The sequence below is a fragment of the Branchiostoma belcheri genome, unplaced genomic scaffold (assembly GCF_001625305.1).
Source record: "Branchiostoma belcheri isolate BF01 breed outbred unplaced genomic scaffold, Haploidv18h27 scaffold92, whole genome shotgun sequence".
NCBI classification, from domain to species: domain Eukaryota; kingdom Metazoa; phylum Chordata; class Leptocardii; order Amphioxiformes; family Branchiostomatidae; genus Branchiostoma; species Branchiostoma belcheri.
In genome coordinates this window covers 127,897-153,945 of record NW_017804598.1, presented here as the reverse complement: position 1 = coordinate 153,945, position 26,049 = coordinate 127,897, and the positions used below count along the sequence as shown (strand labels likewise).

The window sequence follows — 26,049 nt, the reverse complement described above, 5'->3', positions numbered from 1 at the left end:
AGATGTGATGTGCCATCAATCACACACAGAATGGTGCCCTTCTCTTCCAGGGGTCGCTTGTTCCTGACCCTTTGGTTTGTACACATGCTGGAATAAATCTTCTAGGTTTACATCCTTTCCTTCCTCTGGGGAGAGGGGGGTTAATTCAAAAATTCTGTGTGGCCAGACATAAAGTTTTTTATAAGGGGCTAGATGTAACCCTGATGTCAAGAAAGGTCTTGATGCCACAGGAAAGGCCCTTGAGGTATGGAAGACCTTGATGTATAATGTTTCAGCACATTGAACACAGTATCGTGTAACCTATCTCCTTCAGAAGCTTCCTGTATACCATTATCAGTGTTATCATCCATCCTGTCCATGCTAAGCTTCCATAGTCTATGGAATATTCTACAAATAAAAAATTCAATACCAGGTGATGCCTGTCTGTCATTAACAGTAAATCGCCTAGTCAAAATACAGTATATTCTGAGAGGAAAGGAAGTCTTGCTTGGGGGAGGGGGCAGTTTCTTTCCACTACATCCTTTTCTCCCCCCTAAACCTAGACAGTCTGCTTCTCATTTGCATCCAAGACCACGGCTCCATAAAATAGATACATGATCCTTTATTAAGATCATTCTCCCCAATTTCCCAGCCTTAATGAACTAGTTAGGATGTAGCAGTGGTGTCCTGTGTATCCTCATCAGTGGAGTATTTGTTTACCCATGTAATGAGTCTGCTGTGGGGAATTGATGGACATTTCCCAAGTAATTTGGACATCCATCATTTTCCAGCTGGTGCCACAGGAAAGGGAGGAATTTGCTGGTCAAGAGTGGGGTCAAAATCTGGTATCTTCTTCAAGCAGATACTACAGCACTGCATGACTCTTCAACTTTTAACAGTTTTGACTCTTTAGATTCTAGGTCAATTCTTGACCTTCTAACATTTTAAACTCTACATTTTATTCTCAACTCTACAATTTTTGACCTCCTAACATTCTCAACTACATTTTTTGACCGTCTAACATTCTCAACTCTACATTTTTTTAACTAACATTTTCTTTCAACTCAACATTTTTTGGCATCTTTGAGGGGGGGTCCCTCCTGACATCTATTTCCTTTTCTTGATGAATGGACAAATTTAGTCCTTCCTGACAGGGTATACCCCCTAAACAAAGAGATTTCCTGTACCCTATCTAATCTTACAGAGACAACAGATCTCTCCGTGCTGACAACATAACTATCATTTTACAAACAAGAATCCTTGCATACCCCGATGACTATCACATCACATCGGGTCTATGAAAAAGTTTTGGGTTAGTTTTTCTTTAAATTTGTGATTCAGAGCCCTTTTGAAGAAATTAATCACCTATGAGTTATAAGGTTACCTGGCCCACCCTTGACTAGCCTGGAGGAAGGAAGTGACTGTTGAACTTTATCCAGAAATGTCTGTGGGTTCTAAAAAAGGTAGGAAATTGGCAATGATCCCAAGGCCGGCTCGTAACCTTTGCCAGGTATGCATAGGTGCTTCCAAGGGGTGAGGTAAAAATCTTTGAGGAGCTGGCTAAAACAATTATTGTATTCCCAAGGACCAAGTGTACACATTTCTATCAGTTGAAGTAAATCTGGTTAAAAATAACTGCAGTTGCCATAGCTATGAATACTGTAAATAACTTCATATTCGCGGTACTTTATATTTGTGGTTTTCGCAGTCACTTCTGTACCACGAATTTATCATTACTGCGACCAAATAATTTGCTGACTTTTTTTCTTCTGCACCAGCAGCCACTGCGAACATATAGTTTAACAAACATGTCTATTTCTTCTCAGACTGTGAATGTTTGCTACCGCAAACTTGAACTTGAAGTGATTTACAATATCACTAATGTTATAGCCTTTATGGTGCACACTGATATGGACAATACACATTGAGAGGTTGCAAAAACTACTGCTTATTAATATTCATATGTCGTTAGGACTGGGAAGGAGGGGATTTGTGAAACGTCCAAGTGCAATGGTGCAGCTGTCGCTGGTGGTGCGTTGACATTGTTTAGCAGGATTGGAGGAGTTATATGGACAGCGTGGCTGCAAGCTGATATGAAGGGGTATCTCGTATTTATGTAAAACAGCACCAGAATAAGCTGGCATAACAAACACTGCCGTCCTTGAGGATTATGATTGTCAGAATAAGTTTTTTGTGGACTAGAAATTGCGCTTAAGTGCTTCTTATGCAAAGACCAACAAACCACAATTTACTCCTTGAGCCTGTATGTGTATGTGTTAATGTACAGTTACTACAGGGAGTGAATAGGGCCAAATCAAATTAGACAGTACAGTCCACACCAGTTATTAATGCAAGCTATGATTTGAATAGCTGTCTGCCACACACTCAGACTTCATGAATAACTCACGATTGGCAATATTAAACCCAACCTGGGGGTCAAGTTTTTACGGCGAGGATCAAATTTCCTGCCCACAGGGCTGAATAACCAAATATTAAGTACATTACCGGTCGCATCAGTTCTTTTTACATGGGTTCTCTGTAACTACCAATAACCGAGGACTGCTTTATTGGCAAATTGTACGGTTCAGTTGACATCTGGTCCTTTCTGTGGTAAATTGGCCAATATCTGGTTGATATGGGGGAGCCGTTATCTTCATATCATATGCATACATTTCCTACGCACTAATTTCAACATAATATCTGATTTCGTGGTGATATCAAGCCAGGCAGGAGGTGATTTGGCTGGGCGACATGTCTGGCTAGTTATCACATCATCCAGGTTTAGCAACTGTCATTCGATACCCTTTCTGGCAGGAGAAACTGTAGACACAGCCAAAGGGAAGAGGCTTTACTCTTATATGGTGTCTGGTGATGGTTGTCTGGGCTTTTTGGCAAAGCCAGGCTAGTGCGTACACGAATATGAGAGGCTCAAGTCTGCCAGTGTGCGGGGAGATCCTTATCTGGTGTGGGAACATGCAGCCCATCTCTCTCCCTGGTTCCATCCAGTAATCCTAGCCTCTGGGAGTGTGGACTAAGGTGTAATGATGCGTCCAAGGATTCAAGGTCTCTACCTGCCTATTCTTCTCCCTTAGCTACACAGTCAAACTTTACGACTGCCTCTTTGCTTTCAATTAGCAGGCAATTTTTCAAAACACGGATTAACTGTAAATCAGGAAATATTCACAGTGGTTTTACAAATGTATGTTTTCATTTTTTTAATTGAGCTCTCAATATAAAATTATCATACATGTACATCGAACCTGTGCTGTCTTGCAGAGCGTTACTATAGTTGCAACAATGAGGTTAACACCACAAGTGCTTTCTTTCCCCTTTTCAGGCAAAATCAAGCCCATCTGAACCTTACATGTACATGACAGTAAAACAGTATTCTGTACTGTAAAATATTCTACAAGGTCTCCTTCAATGCATTTTTATACAACGTCAGAACCAAACCATGACCCTGGAAGTAATGAGCCAGGGTATCTCTGTCAGATAGGTTGCGAATGTCACGCCGACAGAAAATTGGAATATTGGAAATCCGTCGCCACTCTACTTAAGTCGATCAGTGCTGCTCGAGTAGCTTTGCGAGGTGGGCTCCGAAACTGACTGGTTCAGTTCTGTCTAACACTTCTATAAGCTTGGAGTGAAGAAAAAAAGGTCTATGATTACCGGGATTTGGTGTAATCCATGAGGGTTTTGATACTTGAATGTGGTCAATGCAGGGGAAGGGCACTTCCTATCAATTCAGCCCAAGTCAGCTTTATTGAAATCCCATTGTCCTAAGATTATGCCTGATCTGTTGGGAACTGCTCCATTGAGGTTGGGAAGAATGCTAACAAAGGGTATGCCGGTATGTGAAATCGTGAGAATTGTGATGACTTCAAAGAGAAAAATTTCTACACCTACAAATGGAATGACTAGGGATTTCGGGTTTCTATTTCTGCTTTTTTGCGAAGAGACGGACAAAATCCCTCTTTGAAACTGGAATGGTCCATGGTTGAAAATTAGGCTACCAGTATTAACTATGGCATGCCTGTCGTCATTCCGACAATCTGATCATCTAGACATTCTTCTGACTGTCTGTTTGAAAATAGAAACCCCTATGACTTCCCTTCCTGTGTTGGTATGCAATGCGCAAACGTAACTCGGAAGATATAATACCAAGGATCTCTACCTTTTGCTTGAACGGCGACTTGAAGTAATGCCAGACATTCGTACCAGCTTTACAAGGGTTGCTCAATGCTTGTGACATTTGGAAGTATGCCTTGCCAGTGATAGGGTATTGTTCCATATGTATATTCTGTCTGCAATTCATACCTTAATCGAGAAGAATAACACAACAGCTTGTGCCGCCGTAAATCGTAATGGACATTTCCTGTTCAGGGCTAGGTCACGCTTCAGTGCAACTGCAGAAAAGCTGTCAGGATGATTTTGAAGCTCTACAGGAACAAGTTCACTGTCTTTTATACAGATCACAGCTGGGACATGTCTTCAGAACCTCAAGGAAACTTTCTTTACATTCATTGAAGGATACAACTTAGTTTTGGTTTGCTGACTTAAGTCAGAATATAAGGAAGGACACGTCTGAAATGTCTCACTGGCATTATTTGTTTTAAGTCATTTTTCCCACACCTTGACCTTTCTTTGAACATCTCAATCCTTGGTTGATAACTCTGGTACTTGAAGGCAATAACCATTCCTTTTCTGAGCTGGTATTAGTTGCATTTTGCACATCATGCATAGTCTGGACATTTTTGGTCTGTCTTCAAGTGACACCCATTGTCTTGTCTGACCCTTCTTCTTCTTCTTTCATCCTCAACACAAGGTGTAGCAGCAGAAGTTTTGCTTCCAATACTGCTTCAATACTTCCAATACTGACCCTAGTAGAAAGCATATCTACAAGAATTTCTTATAAGATTACCTGACTTCCTTCCTTCTGCCAGAAGACGGCAGGCGGAGGGTTTCCTGCCGTCTCACACAGGAAGGTGGCGATCTTGTTCAGCCCGATCACCTGGTCACGGGGCTTCGTCTTGAAGGTCGGCCGCTCTGGAAAAACAATCCGCAGTCAATCAGTTATGTTGTTCTCGCGTAACAGGAGATCATTGTTTCTTACTGAGTAATGCTATGCATGACCACTTGTGTCCATGTGCAAAGGAAGATATCAAAAAGCTGACCATTTCTCTTCCATAGAGGATTTGTCATAAATTTACTGTAGTTGTAGAAATCAATGTCTTCTGGTAAGTGTTGGTATTTTGGTCTTCTGTAAATGTTTTGAACATGTACATGTACACTCAGTCTGTAATCCCTAAATTTTCATAGAATTTATGTTCCCTGTTTTCACATTCATTTCAGCCATGAACTTATCATTTACAACAAAAATGTCTTTCACCCCCACCCCTCCCTGCACTTGCTGATACCCATGAAGATGTCAACATGAAGTTTTCCTCGTGAAGACCAGTGAACAATATTCTGCATAATTTTGTATGTTACGTAGTTTTGTGCAATGACTACAGGTAGAAAAGCTATGATAAAATTGTGGCTCGAGAGCTCTCAATAACTCAAACTGAAATCTAACTGCCATTTGGAGTTGGACGGCTAATTCTATACCCACACACTCTGTGGAAGGCTGTGAATTGAGCTGCCCTACCGTGTATGGTGAGTGTGGCCTTCCCCTCCACTCTCCCCACCAGGTTCTCTGCCGTGCACACGTACGTGCCTTCATCCGCTGATGTCACCCGCTCTATCTTCAGGTTGTTATTGTCCAGAATTCTGGCCCTGTACAGAGATTCATTTATTACATTAAATACAACTATCTAGGCACTTCATACATACTTAGGTTTTACCACCTTAGCTATAACACCTTACTTAAACAATTATGTTTTGTCTTTAACAGACATTGTATGTGTCTATTGGATAGATGGTTTTGAATAAGAGATACTATGATCTAAATCTACTTTAAGATCTGGAATTGCTTTTTACCATGTTTGACTTCAAGGCCTTTCATTTTACATCATAGTCAGTACATACTGCACATGTCTTACATGTAGGTTCACTACAGTAAAAGAGATGGAAGATTTGGCAGTGTAAGGCCAAAAGTCAGAGCGAAAAATCTACCAGGAAATCTAACACGATCAGGAAACTGTTGCCTGTAGCATTTTTTGACCACCAAGGCTATCTGTTCTCTTGAGAATAAATGTCCCTCTGTTCTGACTGGTGCTTTACCTGCCAAGCGGAAGTGCGCTCTCCTCACGACTCCAGGTCACCTGCGGAGAGGGGTCGCCGCGTACTTTACACTTGAACTCCACATCCTCCTTGACGATAGCTGTGACATCTTCTGGGGCCTCGGAGAACGAAGGTTTCACTGAAATCGAGAAGGATTCAAATCAGAGTTAGTCCTCGGCATGATAACATCTTGGTAGACATGCACGCGCATCCCTGAGATAGTGAGTCAAAACAGGTTTCAAATCCCGGATGTCGCCAAGCATGCAGCGGTCTATTGCTAACACTGACTATCTCACGACAGTTGTACGGAGCTGGAAGTTGAATTGTACAGTTTTAATCACATCCACCTAATACACATGTACTACAACATACAGAAAACCTTACCTAGTTCCAGTCATGGTGGTCAGTGCTGTTATGGTATACTACACATGCATCCTACACTGTGACTCATAATCACATATGAGTTTATAATATTCATGAATGATACTGTAGTTCTCATAGTCACAAGCATCAAATGGTGGGTGTGGACATTTAGAGTACCGTGTTCTGTTGGAATGTTGTTAGGATTACATGTACGTGATTCGGGGGGGGGGGGTCTACTGATGGAGGGGGGGACACAGCACGCAACATGACAAACACGTGCACAACCACAGGGGGACGGGGATGGACGATGAGTGGCGTGTTTTTAGTCGGTGAGGTGATACGCAGGAACGTCATACGGTCAGGAACGGAACGGCGACTCACCATAAACGGACAGCGTGGCCTGTTCACTCACGCGTCTGCCGACCATGTTGGTCCCTATGCAAACGTACGTCCCCGCATCGCTTTTCTTCACTTCGGATATCATAAGTTTCCCCGACTCAAGAACTCGTATTCTCTCGCCCTCGTTTCTGACAACTAATCCGTTCTTTTCCCACGTTATTCTAGGTTCCGGGTAGCCGCGGGGAGGGTCACACTGAAGTACGGCCGGCTCTCCGACTGCAACTGTAAGGCTACGGGGATTTTCCTTGAAGTCATCCCGTAATACTGGAAGGCAAAAGGGGGTTCCGCATTACTGTACTGCACTCAAGTCCGTCATGCCAACATGCATGCTGGGGTGGAGCATGCTGGCAACTTTCCTCCACGAAACGTCAGTGGACATGCAATTTGCCTAAAAGGCACAGAGCTATACGTGTATTCTACAGTCACTTAAGAGAACATAAGAGAACTTTGATGTCCGGAAAAGGCCATTTCTACACCATGCTTCAGGAATTTTGCAGTGTACATAAGTTCTCTACGGCCGGGGGGCGTACATGCATGTCAGAAACTAAGGAGAAGACTATTTCTACTTGACGTCTCACGGAATAATAAAAGGTGGTGCAACTGAACGGACACTGGCAACGCATGCTGCATATGTTATGGACAGGTTTGAGAAAAACAAACAAACACAGACGTGCCATAGACATGTTCATTTCTAACCATTTCTTAAATATTGGACAAATTATCTAAATTCACAACAGTCATAAGTTACTAATGTTTTCATGGAATTGAAGGCTTGTCTGTAATTTGATACGCAAGTAATCCTGCATTAATTACGAGGTTGGAGAACAAAGGGAACAGCGACAACAGTGACCAATTGTTATTGTTATCAGCTCTGCTATCTCCTGAAGGTTGTGTTGACAGTAGGTGACCTTGGGATTGCATCCTGTTTGTAGAAGTTTGATGCATTACCTCATTGTCTGCGTGGCAGAAGACCAACTGCCAAATGGTTTTTGAATAGATGTCAAATCATCTTTAACAGTCTATATTCTAAACAAACCCATAAGACTGGCCAGCACGAAAATTTTGGGCCGTTCCTAAAATTTGGGGAATAGGAACCTTTCCTCTAAATGCTCAGTTTATGTTCTTTTTTTGCAAACTTACTTTTTTCACAGTAACAGAGATTGCAAAAATTACAAATAGAACATCTTTTTTTCAAGAATATAAAATGTAACATATTCAAGTTCATAGCTATCTTAACAATATGCAACGTAAGAATGGCCTAGACTTATATCAAATTACAGGGATGTTGTTAGTAAATTCCTTCTTTATCTGACAAAGTGTTTCCCCACTCCTGTACTTTTAATCATTATGCTCTGGCAGGGTTTCTCCTAAATCCCCTTATTAGCCAGCCTTTCCAGAGTGAAACAGAAATACTGGGGGGATTTACCTCCATCAAAAATTAATTGTGGCTGGTGGTGACCTTCAAGCATGAACGTGACCATTGGCATAACTACAGGGACTGACAGTCCATAGGGGGCCAACTCTGTTGAGATACAGTAATATGGACTTCTTGCATGAGGGTCTGCATGCCCTTTTCTATGTGTAAGGGTAACAAGCTACTTATATCAATTCACTTCATTCATCTCAATTTACCTAATCGTAGTTGTAGCCATCCTGCTTTAGTTCAGGTAACGATCTTGTTGGTGAATTATTTGTGAAGCGCAATTTGTCGATTGTAAGTCTACGTGCCATTATACTTCAACAATTAATCGTATTGTGCAATCCAAAAGTCACAACAGAGCATCCGGTTGAATCAGTGTTTGCAGAATAGTATTGCCAGACTCCTCATAAATACATTTGGATAACCCATTGAACACGTTCCCAAAACCTTTCTCAAGAACAAGTCAATTTACTTTTAAGCATTGCTGGTCCTGATGAATCTACTATTCAATGTTGCAAGCCTCCTAAATTTACCAGGATCCCCCATGCAGACCCTCGTGTGTATGTATCACCAGGAAGCTGAGAAGCCATAGCTCACACAGCTTTCACATTTAGATGGGTTTGCCACCCGCTTCCCTCTGGGAAGATTTGCTTCAAAAGTGTCCATATCCCTAGGAACGGTTGACTTGGAACCATGTTGAGTGCAGGTAAAGCTTGGTCAAGTCCTGGGGGTGCTATTCCGACGGGCACTTAACAGGTTCAACTGAAACGCATCCCAGATCTGAATATCATTATGGCCGCTGCACTGAATATCGCGACTGGAATGACAATTGTGGTACCAACAGCCCATTTCAAGTAAAAATCAGTGTTGCTTTTATAAATGTTTGGAAAACATTAGAAGCTAAAACTTTGTTATCAACTTATCAGCTGGAAGCCCTGGTGTTCAACTTTGAGCAGATTTATTCGGGTGTTCACAGGTGTTCAATTTTAAGCAGATTTATATAATTTCTTTTTCCAATTCAGGGGAACATCACGTTGCCATGAATGGCGTGCCCCTAAGCTACTTTCGTGCCTTGCAACGTAATAAAACTTGCAGTGCACTACAAAGGCTTAACTAAGCTCGTATACTTCTAGCTTTCAACAGAATGTAGAACCCTAGGGCCGTGTGTAAAGTAAAAAGGCAGGGAACTAATTTCGTTGGCGTGCAGCTCAGAGAAAGTGCTGCCATCATGCCTCGAGCACACTGGAGCCAGAGTAACCCCTCCAGGCAATGGTATGTGAGATTTAATTAGATTAGTTTGATCTGTCTTGTACATTTCCTTCTGCATGCTGCCGAGTGAAGAAAGCAGGCAAGAAACTGGAAACCTACAACACAGAATAGGAGCTCCAAAGATGACGCAACCAATACCCTGATGGTACAAACACCATTCTCCCACAGATACTGGTATGCTCAAGTAGACTTAACCTTTCGCATGCTAACAATACCAGTACTGTGCTGGGATGCACCCTTAGCATGCCAAAGGTAAAAGCTATCTTTTGCTCTTCAGAGGAAGGATTTACAAATTACGTCAAACAAATTCTCACACAAATATTTGTGCAAGACAACCAATACTTTTTTGCTCAAGTAGTGGAGGACTTAACCTTTAGCATAGTAACATGTAGTGCAGGGGTGCACCCTTAGCATTGCAAAGGTTAAAGCCACCTTCCTTTCTACAAATTCCACGAAATCCCACAGAACATTGACCTTGGGGTATATCTGGCTCCAGAAAACTTTTAGAAAAAGCGTCGACTCACCTGCTACTTCTAACGTGGCGTTATTGCTAACCGCCCTGCCGAGGTAGTTGGTAGCGACGCACTGGTACCGCCCTGCGTCCGGCTTACTTCTCCTACCGTGGATAATTCTGAGGAAGAAAAGGGAGCCGCTGGGGAGCAGCATCCGGTGGGACCGGGCGTTCTCCAGGTCCGTCTCCACGGGCTGGCCGTCCTTGAACCACTGGATGGTGGGCGTGGGCTGGCCCTCCGCTTTACAGTTCAAGGTGGCTGGCTCGCCCTTTGGCACGATAATGTCCGAGGGGTGCTCGATAATCCTGGGTGGGAAGTCATCTTGTTGATATCTTGTGGCTGGAAAACATAAATGAGAAAGCATGAATTTTATGAAGTATCAACCAAACCTCTGTACATAAAAGAGCCCACCACATTTTTCGAGAAAAGTAGGGATGGCCCGGTATGCTTGGCTATAAACGCGAACTGCAGCAAAACCGCAATGCACTATTAGATACTTGAAAAAGCATCGTGCTTCACCGAAGTTGATGATGACAAAACAAAAACAATAATGCATATACAGTAGTGCAAGTGTCAACAAAAATATTCCCATAATCTATACAATAAAAAGAAGTACATCATCACACATAACCAATGATAACAGAAATATTATGCGCATAAAAACTCCTCTTAATCACTGTGTTGTCAACAGTTAGCTCTTTGAAATATGATGGATTTTTTGTCATTTCCGTGATAAGGACTGAAATTTGTAAGTCTTTGGATCCGATAGATAGGAAAAAGGAAAAGGATAATGTTGTTATTTATCATCAGTCGGTAGACATTTTCTATGAATACTAAAAAGTAATTGTTGGGTAGCATTAACATTTGACTGGATACGTTATCCGTCATACGCTAAAACGCTCAATCTCCTTACTGAAATCGTGTCGCCGGCGTGTAAATTGAGTTAGCAGGCTGCATATTTAATTACAACGTGTCTGACACGTCCTACATCTTGTTCTCCCTATCTTCAGCTAGTTAGCGTTTTTCTTCGCTGATGGATGCGCCCGACTTTTCAGTTCCATCACGTCGCCAATTGCCTGGAGTCTCGTGCACGTTTTATCGGCATGTGATCTGACGTTCACTTTATAAAGCTTGCATGTGGGGGAATAATGGCCCTGCATGGAAAATCAGGGCAGGCAGAGGATGATAAAATCTCCCCGGAGACAGCACCAGGGATGCTCAGCTGAGAAGGGGACAATCATGTCTGCATTATGTAAAGCTGGGGTGTTTTATTGCAATATATTAGCATGGGGTGGCCTGCCACCTTTCATATCAGGATGGGAATAAACACGGAAAATGTACACATTTATGAAATTAAATGTTTCATAACTGATATATTTTCTGGAAGACAGCTGTAACTATATAAATTTTTTTTATTTGGTCAGAAATTTTTAGATTTTAATTTTTAGATTAAAAAAATTATTAGATAACACAAACTGTATGTAACTTGAGGGCTTGTAAATTAAAAAAAACTAGAGCAAAGCAAAAGAAAATTACCAATGTTTCAGGTGATATTGGAGATAAACCATCCATTAGTCTCATATTGTAATTTATATTTACTGTCGTCTGTAGACCATACCAATCCACCCATCCCTACAAACACCCCTAAAAATCCTAAATATGACAAAATGCTGGAAAATATGCCTTGATAGCACTACTTGTACTACTCACGTAATTGGAAAATCAATACACTGGGTGTGTATGTTTATTTTATGACTCTATGTTATCAAATGTAGGCATTTCCCAAAATTGCTCATGTTCCAGTGAGAAGCTTTCAATTTAGGAGAAGCCAATGATACACTAAGAAGGTACCCATAATATTCATAAAGAATTTAGCTATTCATAGGGGACGAAAGCCATTACTAAATGGTAGGAGGAATGTTTCCATTTACTGGAATCCCTCCAGTTTTCAATTGCACAAGCTTTCTCAACAGGGAAAAATAGCTCCTGGACATATAATATTATATTTGTTGACAGTCGAGAGCCAGTATCAACAGAAGATAGGCTCCTGAGTGTTTTCCGTTTCTGATTCCAGTCCAGTTCTGGTTCCCAAGTCTCAGACGGTTCCTGCTTTTACGTCTACCACCCTGGCACAGCAGGCATTTGCATACCTCAGTTCCCCAACACTGGAGACAATGCGCTGAGAATCCGGACGGACCTTATACAAGTATCAAAGGGACTTCCCACGATAACTACCCGTTTCAAATATTTGCGTATCCTCCAATACTTGCCAACAGGAATATTGCCATATTCTGATTACGTTTTGAACAGGCGGGTCCCTATTTAACATACCGGTTCCGTGGGCGGTTGGGACCGTTTATGGCAGGTTTTGACAACAGATATGGGCATATGATGGATTGTGTTGATAATGTCCACCCCTGACATTATTAACCTCTATATGAGCAAAATATTTGATCGACTCTCTGACCTTTTAGGCCGATACGGGAGCCTGTGCTTTGAGAGGCAGTTATACCCAGACATATCACCTACATGTATGGCGCTCTGGATAAAAATTTGCAGGCATCAAAATTACTGACCATAAAATTGCCAAAATTGAAATCGCATCTGGGGCTGGGTGATAATGTACAGCAACCATATGGGACTGTTGACAGTATCCAAAAAAATCAGACACAGCAACAACTCGTGTTGTTATAATAATAGTAATAATCAATGAACTTTTGGGTGATCCATCATTTCAAAATCCATTCTACAACACTGAGATTTGAGAAATTCTGCCGAGAAGACTATGGCTTCCTCTGAAAAGTTCAGAAATGGCATACTTCATGGTAGCATCAGAGAGAAAGGACAACTGTAGGCAAAGACGTTGCAAAATCCATTCAAAATCCATTACAAGATGACATTACAAAATCCATCAAAAAACACTCAAATTTGAGAAATTCTGCAGAGTACAGTAGAGCTCATTAGCTATCTCTCAAACGTTCTAAAACAGCAAAAAGTGCACTTCATGGTAGCTTGAAATGGAAGGACAAGGAAGACATTGTTTTTGAGATCAATCTCCCATTGCAAATCAGCAGGCCCCTCCCTTTCAAACCCCAGGGAGCCCGGGTCACCATGCAGAGAATTGGTAACACAACCGAGGCTACCCCCTAACTCCTAGATCCTAGCATCAGCTGCTTGGCACTTCTTCACTACAAAGTAATTCTCCGCAGCACTCGAGGCTCTCTCGGACTGAGAAGGACTCTTCCTATGTCTTAAAGCAAATAACCATCTCCTCGAGTGCTTGCTTTGTGGCAGGTACAACTCCACATGTTCCCGAAGGGTAAACAGTTAGGAAATGAGACAAGCAAACATGGCTCAAGGACCCGGCAGCCACACTTCTGGCCCACCAGCCCCCCATTCTTCCTTTTGTTCCATGCTTTCTGTTCAGTAGGCTATTCACATCTCGTAATGCAAATGCGGCCCTAATGCAAGTCTCATCCTCCAGTGCACAGGGCCGTAAGGGTGGTCCTCTCCGTCACTCGTCAACACGAGATAAAACGTGTCTGAGAATAACAATGACCTGAAGTACAGGAGCAATACCAGGTGTGAAGAATCACCTATCCCATAACAAATGAGCCATCTTATGCGACCAAGCATTTCCAATACTCTTCAACACTCGCAGGAAGGGCATATTAGTTCCAGTGCGGATTTTCTCCATTTTTTCCGATGAACGAACACACTGTTATCGATAACAATGGAAACCCCAATAGGCACGTCTTGTTCTGTGCTTCCTTCCTTTCTTTCTTATCTCATTTCTTAACCTACATCTTGAAGACTCCAGGGATGAGTCCCTTGAGAATATAAGGGAGGAGTCAAGGACAAGTGGATGATAGGTGAAAATTCCCACAGGTAGAAAAGGTGTCTGTCTGGTGCTGACTCATCTGCCAAAGTAGTGTCAACACTTTATGGACTCCAGCCTGTTTATTTATTTATCTGGGCCACAATGCCTGCTGATCCTCTTCATTGGGGGAAAGGGGCACCAACCAACCAATACACAACTGTGTTTTGAGGACTGTTAGTTATCAAAATATGGGACAAGTGCCATGGTCGACTACTGTGCAGGTAGCTTTGGCTTCTGGTGGTCTGTGTAGTAGTACGCCATTTTTACAATCAATCTTACCAGAAGACAACATTGTCCTGTGTGAGACTGGTATGGTAGAAGGAACGAGAGACAAAGGAAGCCTTCCTGCTGTTGACCTCCTTTTTTGCCTACAATGCCTAGCATTTAAAGCATTCAAAAGTGTTAGTTTATTGATGTCCATCCCGCTGCCTTCTGACCACTCCTGTGACAGACTGTCTGGCGGGTGCTTTGATGTCGGTCCCTTTGCCAGGCTCCCATGCCTAATCAATTCTGGACAAAATGCATGTAGCCACCCAGCCCAGGCAGCCAGCCAACCACCGGAGTGATAACGTCTCCGACTGCGTACAGCGGCGTATGATGAATATTCCATAACTTCCCATCCCACACTGCGTATGCATGCAACAGCCGCGGGTATTCTACGCGTAATCCTCCGTTTTGGCACGGAGGAATCACGAGACCGACACCGCTGCCCCTCGCGCTGATCCGTAGTTGTTTCCAACGCTCCTCTTGTGTATTTTCCAATTCATCAAGACGGGAGCCGTTTCTCGACAATCAAAGCTGACCACTGCACACAAGAATTTGTTCCATTATCCCAACAGATGGCCTGTGAAAGAGGGGGACCCTTTTCTGCATTACAGGGAAGGTCATGCGAAGCTTGTGGGGTCAGGAGCTGTACCAGCCTGGACAAAGGAGTGTTGCCACTTCTCATTGCCCTATTCAGAGGGGATGGGAAAAGGGACAGAAAAAGGAAGAAGATTGATGGCACTATCCCTGGGTTACCTGTCTGTCAAGGCTGGCAATTGGCAGGTGTCTATGTAGAAAAAAACTCATTTCATAGCCAGCATCCAAAAATACATCTCAAAGATATGGAAATACACAAGGAGTCATAACAGGAAAGGGAAATAATCTCCTTTAAAGTTTAATGGTGTTTCTTAACATATTTCTATCCTTGCATCACTTGACTTTGGTAAACCGTGTGGTGTAGGATTTCTAAACCACATGATCTCTATCTATGGTCAGTAAACAGAAAAATTGGGCATTGAATACTGATAGGTAGGTTTCTGGGAAGATATCCTTGCTTATAATAGATAACATAATATGAAACATCAAAGTTAGTACTAAGATATCATCAATGGGGAGTTATAGGGTTGCCAAAATTTATTGAAAAGGGATTGGGAAAGAAAGGGTAAGTTTTCTCATCTATAACCAAAGGATTGATGACAAGGTCATTTCCAAAGTTATTGGACTGATGAAAATCTATAGTATTGCTAATTTCTCTCAAATCTCCAGTCACGGGTGCACGGCTTTTCATTGGCTTTGACAATGGAACTCATTACCTCACCCAAATCACCGTCCATGAGCAATCTCTCAGGTTTACAGAGCAGAAAATTGACATTTCAATCTCCTGCGGAAGTACTCTGCTGCAGAGGAAATACATCTAGGACGCTGTGTGCAAGATGAACAACCACAAACAGTGCAGAAGAACGGCCATTTCTGGAGCTGAGAACTGTGCCTTGAGCAGGAAAAGGACATGCGGTACAAGGTGTTACCTGCTAAAGACTTAGTGCTCCTGAAGACCCAATCATTACAGGTGATAAAGGTCTCTCCCCACAAAGCTATGGTGCAGAAAGATAAGCTGGCACCACTGATAAGCATCTCCCATTAGAAGTTTGTGTACCCTATAATTTTGGGTCGCCACATTTACATGTCTGAGGGGTGAGTAAGCTACTGCTGTGAGTCCCTCAGTTCTGGGTGTAAGACTTTAAAGCTGGGATTTTGTAGTAATTAACATAAACTTCTCGACAAACTGCATACTAATTTTAGGAGTTGTAGTCAACTTCTTGAGGGACAACATGATAAACAGACACCTGTGGGGATAGAAAAGACAACAAGCTGCCACCAGAACAGGGGACACACGCCAGTATTGTGCTGGTGGGGGCTTATCTTCTTGGGTAAATGGGTTCCGATGACTGATGTCTGGTCAACTTCTGTCTTCTTTCAACGCCACTGACCGCTACCTCCTCCTGGCTACCTCTCAAAATAATTCATTAAAACACCAGGCATGTCCTTCGAATCAACATTGTTTTGTGTTTTTGTGTGTGTGCCTGTGTGTGTGGTTTGAATTCTTCCAGAATCTTTCTATACTTTTTTTGCGAAAATCTGGCGATTATTCAGGTCTGACCAGTGTAACAGCACTCCTGTTTGGTTTTAAGAACGGGTGAGTAGCCAAGAGAGGCACAGGTCTCCCTGGTTAAGTCCTGGCCCTTATCTGTCTCACAGCACAGTAAGCTACACTCCAGTCTCAAAGCTTTCTTGCTCCACCAGGCCAGACTCGGTGTCTCTAGGCTAAGGCTTTCTGATATCTTTATCTCCTTCTCTGTTTTCTTTCTACAATCTCATGGCCAAAGGTCAAAAGAATTATTAACACTTGATACCCCATTTCCCCCACCCTTGGGTATAAACAACTTTGTAATTCATATGCTTGACACAGGTAAAACACATCAGATAGGAGTAGGGAAAAGTGGATGGCTTAGCAAATATAATGTACGTACGCTTTCGAGAGGCAACGTTTCAATAAAACCTTCCCTACGAAATTGATCATGCAGCCGAAATGGCTTGCTTGAATGTTTATGACCACCATCAATTATGTTTACTGCGTCAATTTTTCAGCAAGAAACCAACTGCTACAGTAGTGTTGTATGGAATATTACAGTAATGTTCAAGTAGGAAAATGATGACTTGCTAGGCACTGAATACAATCTAAGAAGATCTTTTGGGACTTTTGCATTTGAAAAGATACAGTGACAATGACGAATACACATTCTGTCTTCCAATCACAACTGAAAGGGAAGCACTTAATGTTGTCTAAACACTAGCAGGGAGACTTAATCAGTGGAGAGATGTGTTTTGTGATCTTTTGATGATGGCAACCCAATAGAGAGTTGTTTCCAATCCCCGGGGCTCTCGTCATCACTTCTGAAAATGGGTCCACTGCCCATATTAGGAAGGGTGTGATGGGTTTTAATTGCCCGAAATGACATCACTGCTTTCAGGACCCAAATGCAACACTCCCACCTGGGAAAAGGCAATAATTATTCACTGGACAGAAGAGCTTTTTCCCACTTTCAGATCAGATACTACACAAATAAGCTACAATTTCAGTACTCTACCTATCTGTTAACCATCTCCTAATGCATTATCTTGGCTACCATACATAAATATGAATCTTATGATGCCCCTCATTTGGTTATTTATATTGACTGGAGGTTACAGCCACCCTTATCAGGGCAATGAATTTTTAACACACTCCTCTTCATTTCCACATTTGAATTGGACCCCTTGTCTGAACCTAATTAATTCAATCTCCCAAAATGCTCTAGATTGCTATCATTTGGAGGGGGGGTACAATTGTGTTTGCATGCATAATCAGCGGACCAACCTGGTGTTCAATATTATGAGGTTCTTCTAGTTGCCAAACTGCTCATGTGAAACCTTAACTTAAGTTCTGTAAATCTTTCAGCAATACGTATGAAAAAAGCACTAGAAGTTACTACAGGCAACATTGTAATTGCAGTCTTTTATCAATTTGGTAGGTTAGATGTTAAATACATCAGCCTGGCCATTTCGTCTCACCTTTGAACCAGTACGCCACCCCGCCCCCACAGAGAAAACAAGTGTTTATTTACCAAAAAAATACTCCATACTGTGATGTTTAACTTTCAACATTTGTTTCTGCTTTCGGGTTGTTTGTGGCAGGTTGTCTGAAACCAAAAACCACATCTGCAACTGCGAGGAAATTTAGTTTCTGGATGTGATTTTGTCAAGGATGGTGGTCTACAAAGCACATCCTGTGAAAATCCACTTCAGACTGTTCACTGAGCCACCGACTGATCTCTTAACCTTCAACATGCTAAGGTAGCCATTAGGCACCAAATTTGTATTGGATATAGGGTTATTCTGCAGGGATGGGGTTAAGGAACTTATTTTGCAGTGTCAGCAAGACTTACAGCCTATGTTGAAATATTAAACTATCTTTTATAATTGTGAGGTAAAAGCTACGATCAATCTTGATCAAATATTCAGACAACAAAATATCATTCAATATTGATAATGCCCTAGAGTTCCATTTTATTCTTGGAGAAACGCAGAAACACAAGTGTAGTGTGTCAGGATACATTATGAAAGATTATTGTTATATCAAGCTCCCATGTTCTTGAACAGTTTTGTCTTCCTTGCAAATCAGCTAGAAACGTTAACTGGCTGTTTAGTAAGTAACCATTGAGTGGTTACTGTATACTTCTTCAGAAATTATCTTGTATTTGACAAAGGTTAGTGCCAATATCCCATGAGATTCATTTCTTATGAAAATAATATTCAAATCAGGCAATATTAAACCAGAAATTACACCAGGACAAAACTCATATACAACATGATGTTCAACCCCTCTAGCTAATGCAAAATAACGTATCAGTTGATAGATGAAGATAAAAGACTATTACAAAGACAAGGTCAAAGAAGTATTGATTTTTTTTCCAACAGAATGGGCACCTTTCCCTTTGTGATATTTATGGGACTACCCATTATAGACTGCAGTAAATTTTACTCCTGGTGTGTAGACTAATTAAGATTTGACACCGGGACCACCTAGGTAAACAAATTACAGAAACCCAGATATGTTTTATGTGGATGTAAAGTGCACAGGTCATTTGGACCAGGAGACCCCATTAACCCCACAATTCTCCAAGGATGCCTGGTCTTGGCCTGACAGGTAGCCTGACAGGGAAACTTGACCTTCAAGACTTTCTTGACCTTGAAACATTTCTAGTAGACCAAGATGCAAGAATTCAGCTTGAAATATTATCAGTCATGATATTACTTATCATATACAGTATACAGCAGTCAACATTACTTCTTCAGAATCAGAGACCAGTCAAAGTGAGAAAGTGAATTTTAATGATAGTATATCTGATTTAATAATACCATCTCCAAAGAGTTATATAGATTATAATGGTACCATAAAATAGACATTTTACAATGTTTTGATACAGTCTCAAAGGTGCCGAGATGAATTTGCAAGGTTTCTGATATTCACGGTGTATCTGCACTGGATAATCATCATCTCAAGCGAGTTTCCCAGACTTAACATTGTAACTGCAAAGATGAACACATCATCTCTGGTAAGATTTCCATACACACAGGTGACTGTGCCTTTGGTGGTTTTCGTTACATGTAGTTTCATTCTTAGTGCAATGCATCATGTAAAATGGGTTTTCTTATCCACATCATTCACGGCATGCCTGAGGACCGGAGTTATTTGATAAACTCGCAGGACTCGGGGCTACGCTATGCCATCCAAACCATCTAGCAAAGGACAAGCGTCTATCTCACCATCCGTCAGGCTTACCTTAATGCAAGCAAAGCACAGTTCTTTCTTGGGGGGGCCTAGTCAGAGAATATAAGAGGATCAGTTTCCACTGCACAGGGGATCAGTTAGTGCTGCATACGGGATCTTAGGTGACAAGCAGAACTGATGTGTAAAGCATAATTTATAGTGGAGACATTTCCCTACAAGGTTACCTTGGAATTTAGATTGGTCCTCTAATCAACACAGAACAAAGTCGCTGTAGTGAGAGTGGGGATGATTTTTTGTCGCTACATGCAGCACTGGTCCGGTAACATTTGACACGTAATAATTACGTGATAATCATAACATGCTTCAAAGAACGCCATCTGCCTGGAGGTACTGCGAAAATGAGCTGTTGTCTATAAACAGTATGAATTATACAGTTATCTACATAAATATGGCGACTTGCGTTACCCCTTTTCCTTTAAGTGTAACGAGCACTTATCTAGTAAGGATCATCTTCATTAGCAGTAGGAAAAGATGGCATTAACAGGACGCCCTCCCTTGCCCTAGGCTGCCGGTGCCAACAAGTAGTGGAAACAAGGAGTCTAGACTACTGGGACTGACGCCTTCCATAGCTGGAGAAGGAGACCTGCCCTAGGCTCTTTCATCTGTCTTCATGATTCTGTCACCTGTCTAATACTAATAGGTTGGGACACCTCAGATGAAGGAGAGAAGTCCCCTTTAGAGCAACGCGCACACCTTGTTCTTACTTCTTCTGAATGTGTATCTCCTGACATGTTTTTACAGGATGGCTCCTCCACAAAGCTACAAAGGCATTCCTTTCTACTAACAGTCCTTCCTGTGATGACAAGGGGGGACCGGTTTCAAATTCAAGACCCTCGGCCTTGTTTGGACAACAGGGGACAAGAAAGGATCCTGGAACACCCCTGCCCGGACCCCAACAATAACTTTGGGATGATTCAAAATATCTCCGGTTGTGCTTTAGGAGGAGAAAATGAGGAATGCTACAGTGGAGGTATGTATGTGCTTGGTCAAAAAGAAAATAAAACTAGACACATGGAAATCAGAAACCACACCGGTAATGATCCCTTAAACTAGGCCTAGATCTCCTGGATTTGATCCTTTCACCTTGAACACTTCCACAGCAAATCAGCAAATCAGAACCATGCGCACTCCATCCCCCCTCCCCCCAAGTTCACTGCCATAGAACATTTCACCCAGCCAGGTCTGAGGAAAATCAAGGGGTTCCTCAACGCTAATTACACGGCCAGAGCGGCTCCAAAGGTTCTGACGCTACTCCACAAGAATCTTGACTCGTGTACTGAAGGGTCTGCCACTGCAGTAATTACAAACACTTGGAGAAACACTCTGTACTTTTGGATGGCCTCCAGCTCTCCCGACTACTGATTCTTCTCATTCGAACCACATGACTTCGATAGAAAGTAATGAGCTTCACAGTAAGTGAAGGAAACAAATTCCACCTGAGAGAAATTGGCTCTTGATGGAGGCCAGCATTCCAGGTCATCTGGAAAGGAGGAGATAGATGCAATTTGACAGCTATCAACTCCTTTTAACCTGGGTTTTACTCTTCCTCACATTTCCTGACATTGACCTTTGACTTCTTCATTCCCATGCTCCCTAGGAAGAGCATTAGCACTGTCACTACCTCAGGACCTGATCAGGTTACGTCTACCAACCAATGACAACCTTACAGTGTTACCAGGTTTTATTCAGCCGTAACAGGAAAGTAAAATAATCTTGTCATTTCATGCATACCGAATATTACAAGTATAGCAAATAAATGATAGTGCATTGCGTTTTCGATTGTGACTTCGAAAAGTCAGTAACTGAATGAGACAGTTTCTCTACATGATGTCACACTATGTTAGACTGTCTGCTCTGGAATATTCCTCTAGTGTCAAAGGGTTGAGAGAAACTGACAACTCCAATCCTCTGGGCTCTGCCACACTTTTGTCACACTCTGGCCCCTGACCTGGAGGATTTACCGACTGCCACGCCAGGTCTTATCCCTGGGCTAATGTTCAACAGACATACAAGGTGGCTCACCATGACCCTTTAGCACCTTCTCTTCCCAATAATCAATGCCATCAACCTTACGAGCAGGTCCATCAAGTATTGAGTAGAGCAGAAAGAAGGAAATGTTCATCACAGTAAATGCGGTCTGGAACAAAACCACCGCGGGCATCACGTCCCCATTTCTGACAATGTTGATACTGTACCGACTCCTAAATGGCAAGAAGGTGAAGAAACAATCCACGTTTGGTCAGTTGCCAGGAAAACCCTACTTCTTCACGGTCTGCCTGGAACGTTCCTTGCAGGTTTTTTTGTGTGCGGAGAAACACAAGCCTTATTAGATGAGATCAACATTTCTTGCTGCCATTTCAGTACTTTTCAATCTGTACAAATTTTACAAAGTGTAATTTTTTAAAACCCAATACTGGATTCAACATGACCGTAACGTATAACTTAACTGTAGCAAAATGAGACAGTGTTGCTACTTGCAGTTGCCATGACAACTCACTTCTAAGAGAACAAGTGAAACTAGATAGTGTAGCGGTCCAGTCAGGATCCTTTTCCTGAAGAGGGGCAGCCGTCTCTAGAGTGACACATTACAAGTGGTGTGGAGCCGAGGGCTTACCGTCCAAACCCAAACACAGTCTACCCACCAGGATACATTTCCTCCATTGCCTTTCAACCGACACTATATAAGGGGAAATGAACAGAACGCATGGGGGACGAGGGGCTTTACCTAGAAGCCGAACACACAGGAAAGTGTGCAGTATGTATTTCACTCCCTTTCAGAGGGCTGGGTCCGTTCAACGATTGACCCGGACGGCCAGTAAAACAAGGGCTTTGATGCCAATCCAAACACGGAGAATGTGGTTGGTTGCCTGCGGCAGCGTGCCGCCATAAGGAGCACTCTTGTATTAGAAACATGGCCGGATCAAAGGGAAGTTTTTTTGTTCTTCTGCAACAATCGGAGCTGTCCTTGTGCCAGAATACACCTTTGTTTCACAGGTGTACCAACACTCTGGTCACCTGATACTTTAAGTGGGTGATAATGCTGACTGCACGAGCTGACAGAATCTCCGGCTAAAACAGTCCAGAAAATCCCTCCTTGAGCCAGAAAAGGCAGAGGAATAATTGCAAAAGGGGTTAGTACATAGGAAAACAATCAGGGCACGCTAATTTTTTCTTGACTGATGCCATTTATTCTTAACCGTGACTGTGATGTCGCAAATTTAGGTTCATATTTTGCTTGCACATTTGTAATTTGACAAGCATCAAAGACGGATGTAGTTTAAGTGAAGCTAAAACCACTTCTTGCGTCTTACGCAAGATCCATTGTTCTCGCTCACAAGATAAATGATGGCACTTCCTTTGAAGCCCTTTGTTCTTTTGTTCCTCCCCTGTCCAAAATACCCAGTAGATCTTTACCAGATCAAAGCCACCTGCGGGCCAACATTGGAAAGAAAAGACCGATATCAAATCGTAGATAAGTATATTTGAAATTTTAACTCTTAGAAACTTCTGTTCTATTCTATTCTATTCTGTTCTATTCTTTACAACTGTTAACAAGAAACAAGAAACCAACATCGTACATGTAACTGCAAGTGTCATTGGAGAAGCTTTAGATTTTTATCTGTTATTATTTGGAAGGAAACAGGAAAGTCTTCGGGGCGAATCAAAAGGTTTGTTTGTCTCCGACATTTAGGACTCAGCGGGACGTTTTGGACCACCAAAGAACAGTCCTTCCACAACCCCTCGTCCCAGACAGTGGTCGTGTCTGGAAGCACTCCCTTCCATCATCTCACTTTTCCTGATGGAGATCGCATGGAATGCCGCTGGCTGGGCTAACCCCAGGAAAGGGGGTACACCTATGAGTGGAGCAGCTTGCGAACACGTGCTGAACACCTGGTTCAATGCCAGCTCTCTCCCTCTCCTAAGCCTGACCTCAGGTGCATTCCTCCCAGGGTGCACCACCATTAGGGAAATGATTATCCTGGGTAGAAGTGTGCCTGGTGAGAGATGTTTCTCTACTCTCTTGTAGCCTGGAAGCTGGCTCGTAACTGTTTCCAGGCCAACTCAGCAGCTCTATGGACAACATGCCCCCAAGGAAATTTTGACTCAGCCTCCCAGTTGTACCCTGAAACCTTGAAGTGCATGTTGGCCAAGGACCTGCTGCTTCATAAGGCTAAAAAAATGCCCTGGAAACAGTCTGATTTCCAGACTACAAGTACAAATAAGGCCCTGATGGTGGTGACAACCGTGCTGAATATTGTGTGCCTAGGAAATAATGCTGGGGATGAGTCTTCCGGCAGCCTGGCTGGTCGTCCAGTCAGGAGCAGCGGAGCGCAGGCTATTGGACCATGGTTAGGTGGGTAGCAGTGCTTATCCACGCCATGCTACAGGGGCATGAATGGGGACACCGACATGCCCACACAGAGAGATCAAGCCAGCTTCCATTTCACTTGGAGTGGGACAACTGTGTACTTTAGCACATAGCGTCCAAAGAACACTTTGCACAAAAAACCTTTGTTGACAAAAATTATACGACAACAAGAAAGCATGAAAACTATATTCTTCTGTCTCGTTATGTTAGTACGAAGAATGGCTACATTCTGTAAATTCTGACAGTCCATACATTAAGGAAATGCTGGTTCATACAAAACTTGATGTAATAGTATTATCACACTGTCATCAAACCAAAACAAGGAGAAACAAAAACAATTACTTAGTGCAGACAGCTCTGGACAGCCAACAACAACAACAACTGTACCTGTATCTACAGAACAGCATTTTTTTGGGACATCTGTTCTGAAAGGCCAACACTCTTTTTTTCGAAGTAAGCAAGTAAGCCGAACACTCCTCACAAATTCCTTCCAATTCAATGTCAATGACATATCAACTTTGGCATTCTTTAGTCTCAAAGACATATGGGATTCACTATACCAGGAATATTTCATACTAAACTGTGGTACAAGAAAAGTTCCCTCTCGTGATCTTTGGTGGTCTGTTCCCAATTACAACTCTCCATATTTCCATAAAACTTGACATACGAGAATCACATTAAAGCCTCCTCTATGCCAGAGGCTTACCCATGTATCAAAATGGTCTTGGAACACTAACAAGTCTGCAGGGAAAGGCTTACAGAAGAGATTTATGTGAAGACAAATGAATTGTTCTTTTTCAATTTTTCTTTTCTCCGTGTATGATGTTTACAACACAAGTTCTTGGTTGCGGAGTCATAAAATAACATTCCAGTTCACCAAGAAAGTCACAAATTAGACAGTGGGGACCAGAGGTGTAGGATTTACATCGTTCCTAATGAGAAATTCCACCCACTTTCTGTGGGTTGAAGGAAAGGCAGCTGTTCTGCAAGAACAGAACCCTGCCTCAGCTTTCCTGGGGTCAAGGGTACGAATTAATCACAAGGTCGGCGGCCATGGCCTTCCACAGTTCCTGATAGGACTGCTGGCTTCAAGTTCAGCTTTCAGGGCTCAAAATACCACCTGCTTATGTCACAGGAAGTTAGCGCATTTAAATTGGAACTGTGCTGGTATTTCTGATGTCTACCTGCACCTAACCTGTACTGGGTTTATGTACAAATGTGTGGTTATCGTTTGCTGCAATGACTGCTACCACCTAGGAAATAAGAAATAATGGCAATGGTTTCTGAACAGTTTTCAATTTATGATCTTCCTAATAATACTTCCTAAGTTCGGAGTGGTGCAGGTAATTACGTAATTTTCAATACATGTACTCTACTTACACTGGGTATGCAGAAAGTATTTCGAACCCTGGCTTACAATTTAGGTGCATGATACAGTGTGTCAGAAGCTCTCCCATGGATGGGAATCACAATAAACAAGGAGCAGTAACTCCTGTGGTTCTGAAGACTTCCTTGAAGGGGAGAGACAAACACTCCCAGGAATTAAAATAATCTTCCTTGATTTACGTCTTATAGTACCAATTTAAAATGCGACTCGATACCTCGAATACTGTACAGGGAGTGATAGACAATGTAACTAGAGTTCCCCGATCTCATACCTTCGCCAAATGATGTTAATCTTTATGACTAACAAATTATAGATTATTCTCCCTTGATTTAACAAATAGGATGCTCATTTTCATGAATTATATAATTTTATCATATTCTCAACCAAAAGACAGTCTTATATTAACAAACAATGCCATTCTAGCATTTCATAGTAAATTATGCAAATGAGGTCCTAATTTGAATACATTATGTTTAATGATGTTCACCTTTACTTATCTTTCAAATACCACAAGTATGAAATTCCAGGCACTTATCATTACATAATTATGAAATTTTCTCATTAATTATGCAAATTAGGTCTTCATTTACATAATC

At 42.1% G+C, this 26,049-nt stretch overlaps 1 protein-coding gene across 14 annotated transcripts in view; it reads right to left on the bottom strand.

The window, feature by feature from the left end:
• LOC109488168 (roundabout homolog 1-like) overlaps positions 1-26,049 on the bottom strand; it is an 84,488-nt gene that overhangs the window by 31,126 nt on the left and 27,313 nt on the right. For 13 of the 14 annotated variants that reach the window (XM_019792327.1, XM_019792335.1, XM_019792333.1 and 10 more), the window contains exons 3-7: positions 10,177-10,503; positions 6,946-7,227; positions 6,202-6,340; positions 5,627-5,754; positions 4,901-5,025 (exon numbers count right to left, since the gene is read on the bottom strand). In XM_019792327.1, the coding sequence (XP_019647886.1) occupies positions 4,901-5,025; positions 5,627-5,754; positions 6,202-6,340; positions 6,946-7,227; positions 10,177-10,503 (1,001 nt within the window). The remainder of the gene's footprint in view (positions 1-4,900; positions 5,026-5,626; positions 5,755-6,201; positions 6,341-6,945; positions 7,228-10,176; positions 10,504-26,049) is intronic. The other variant, XM_019792340.1, reaches the window with a different exon arrangement.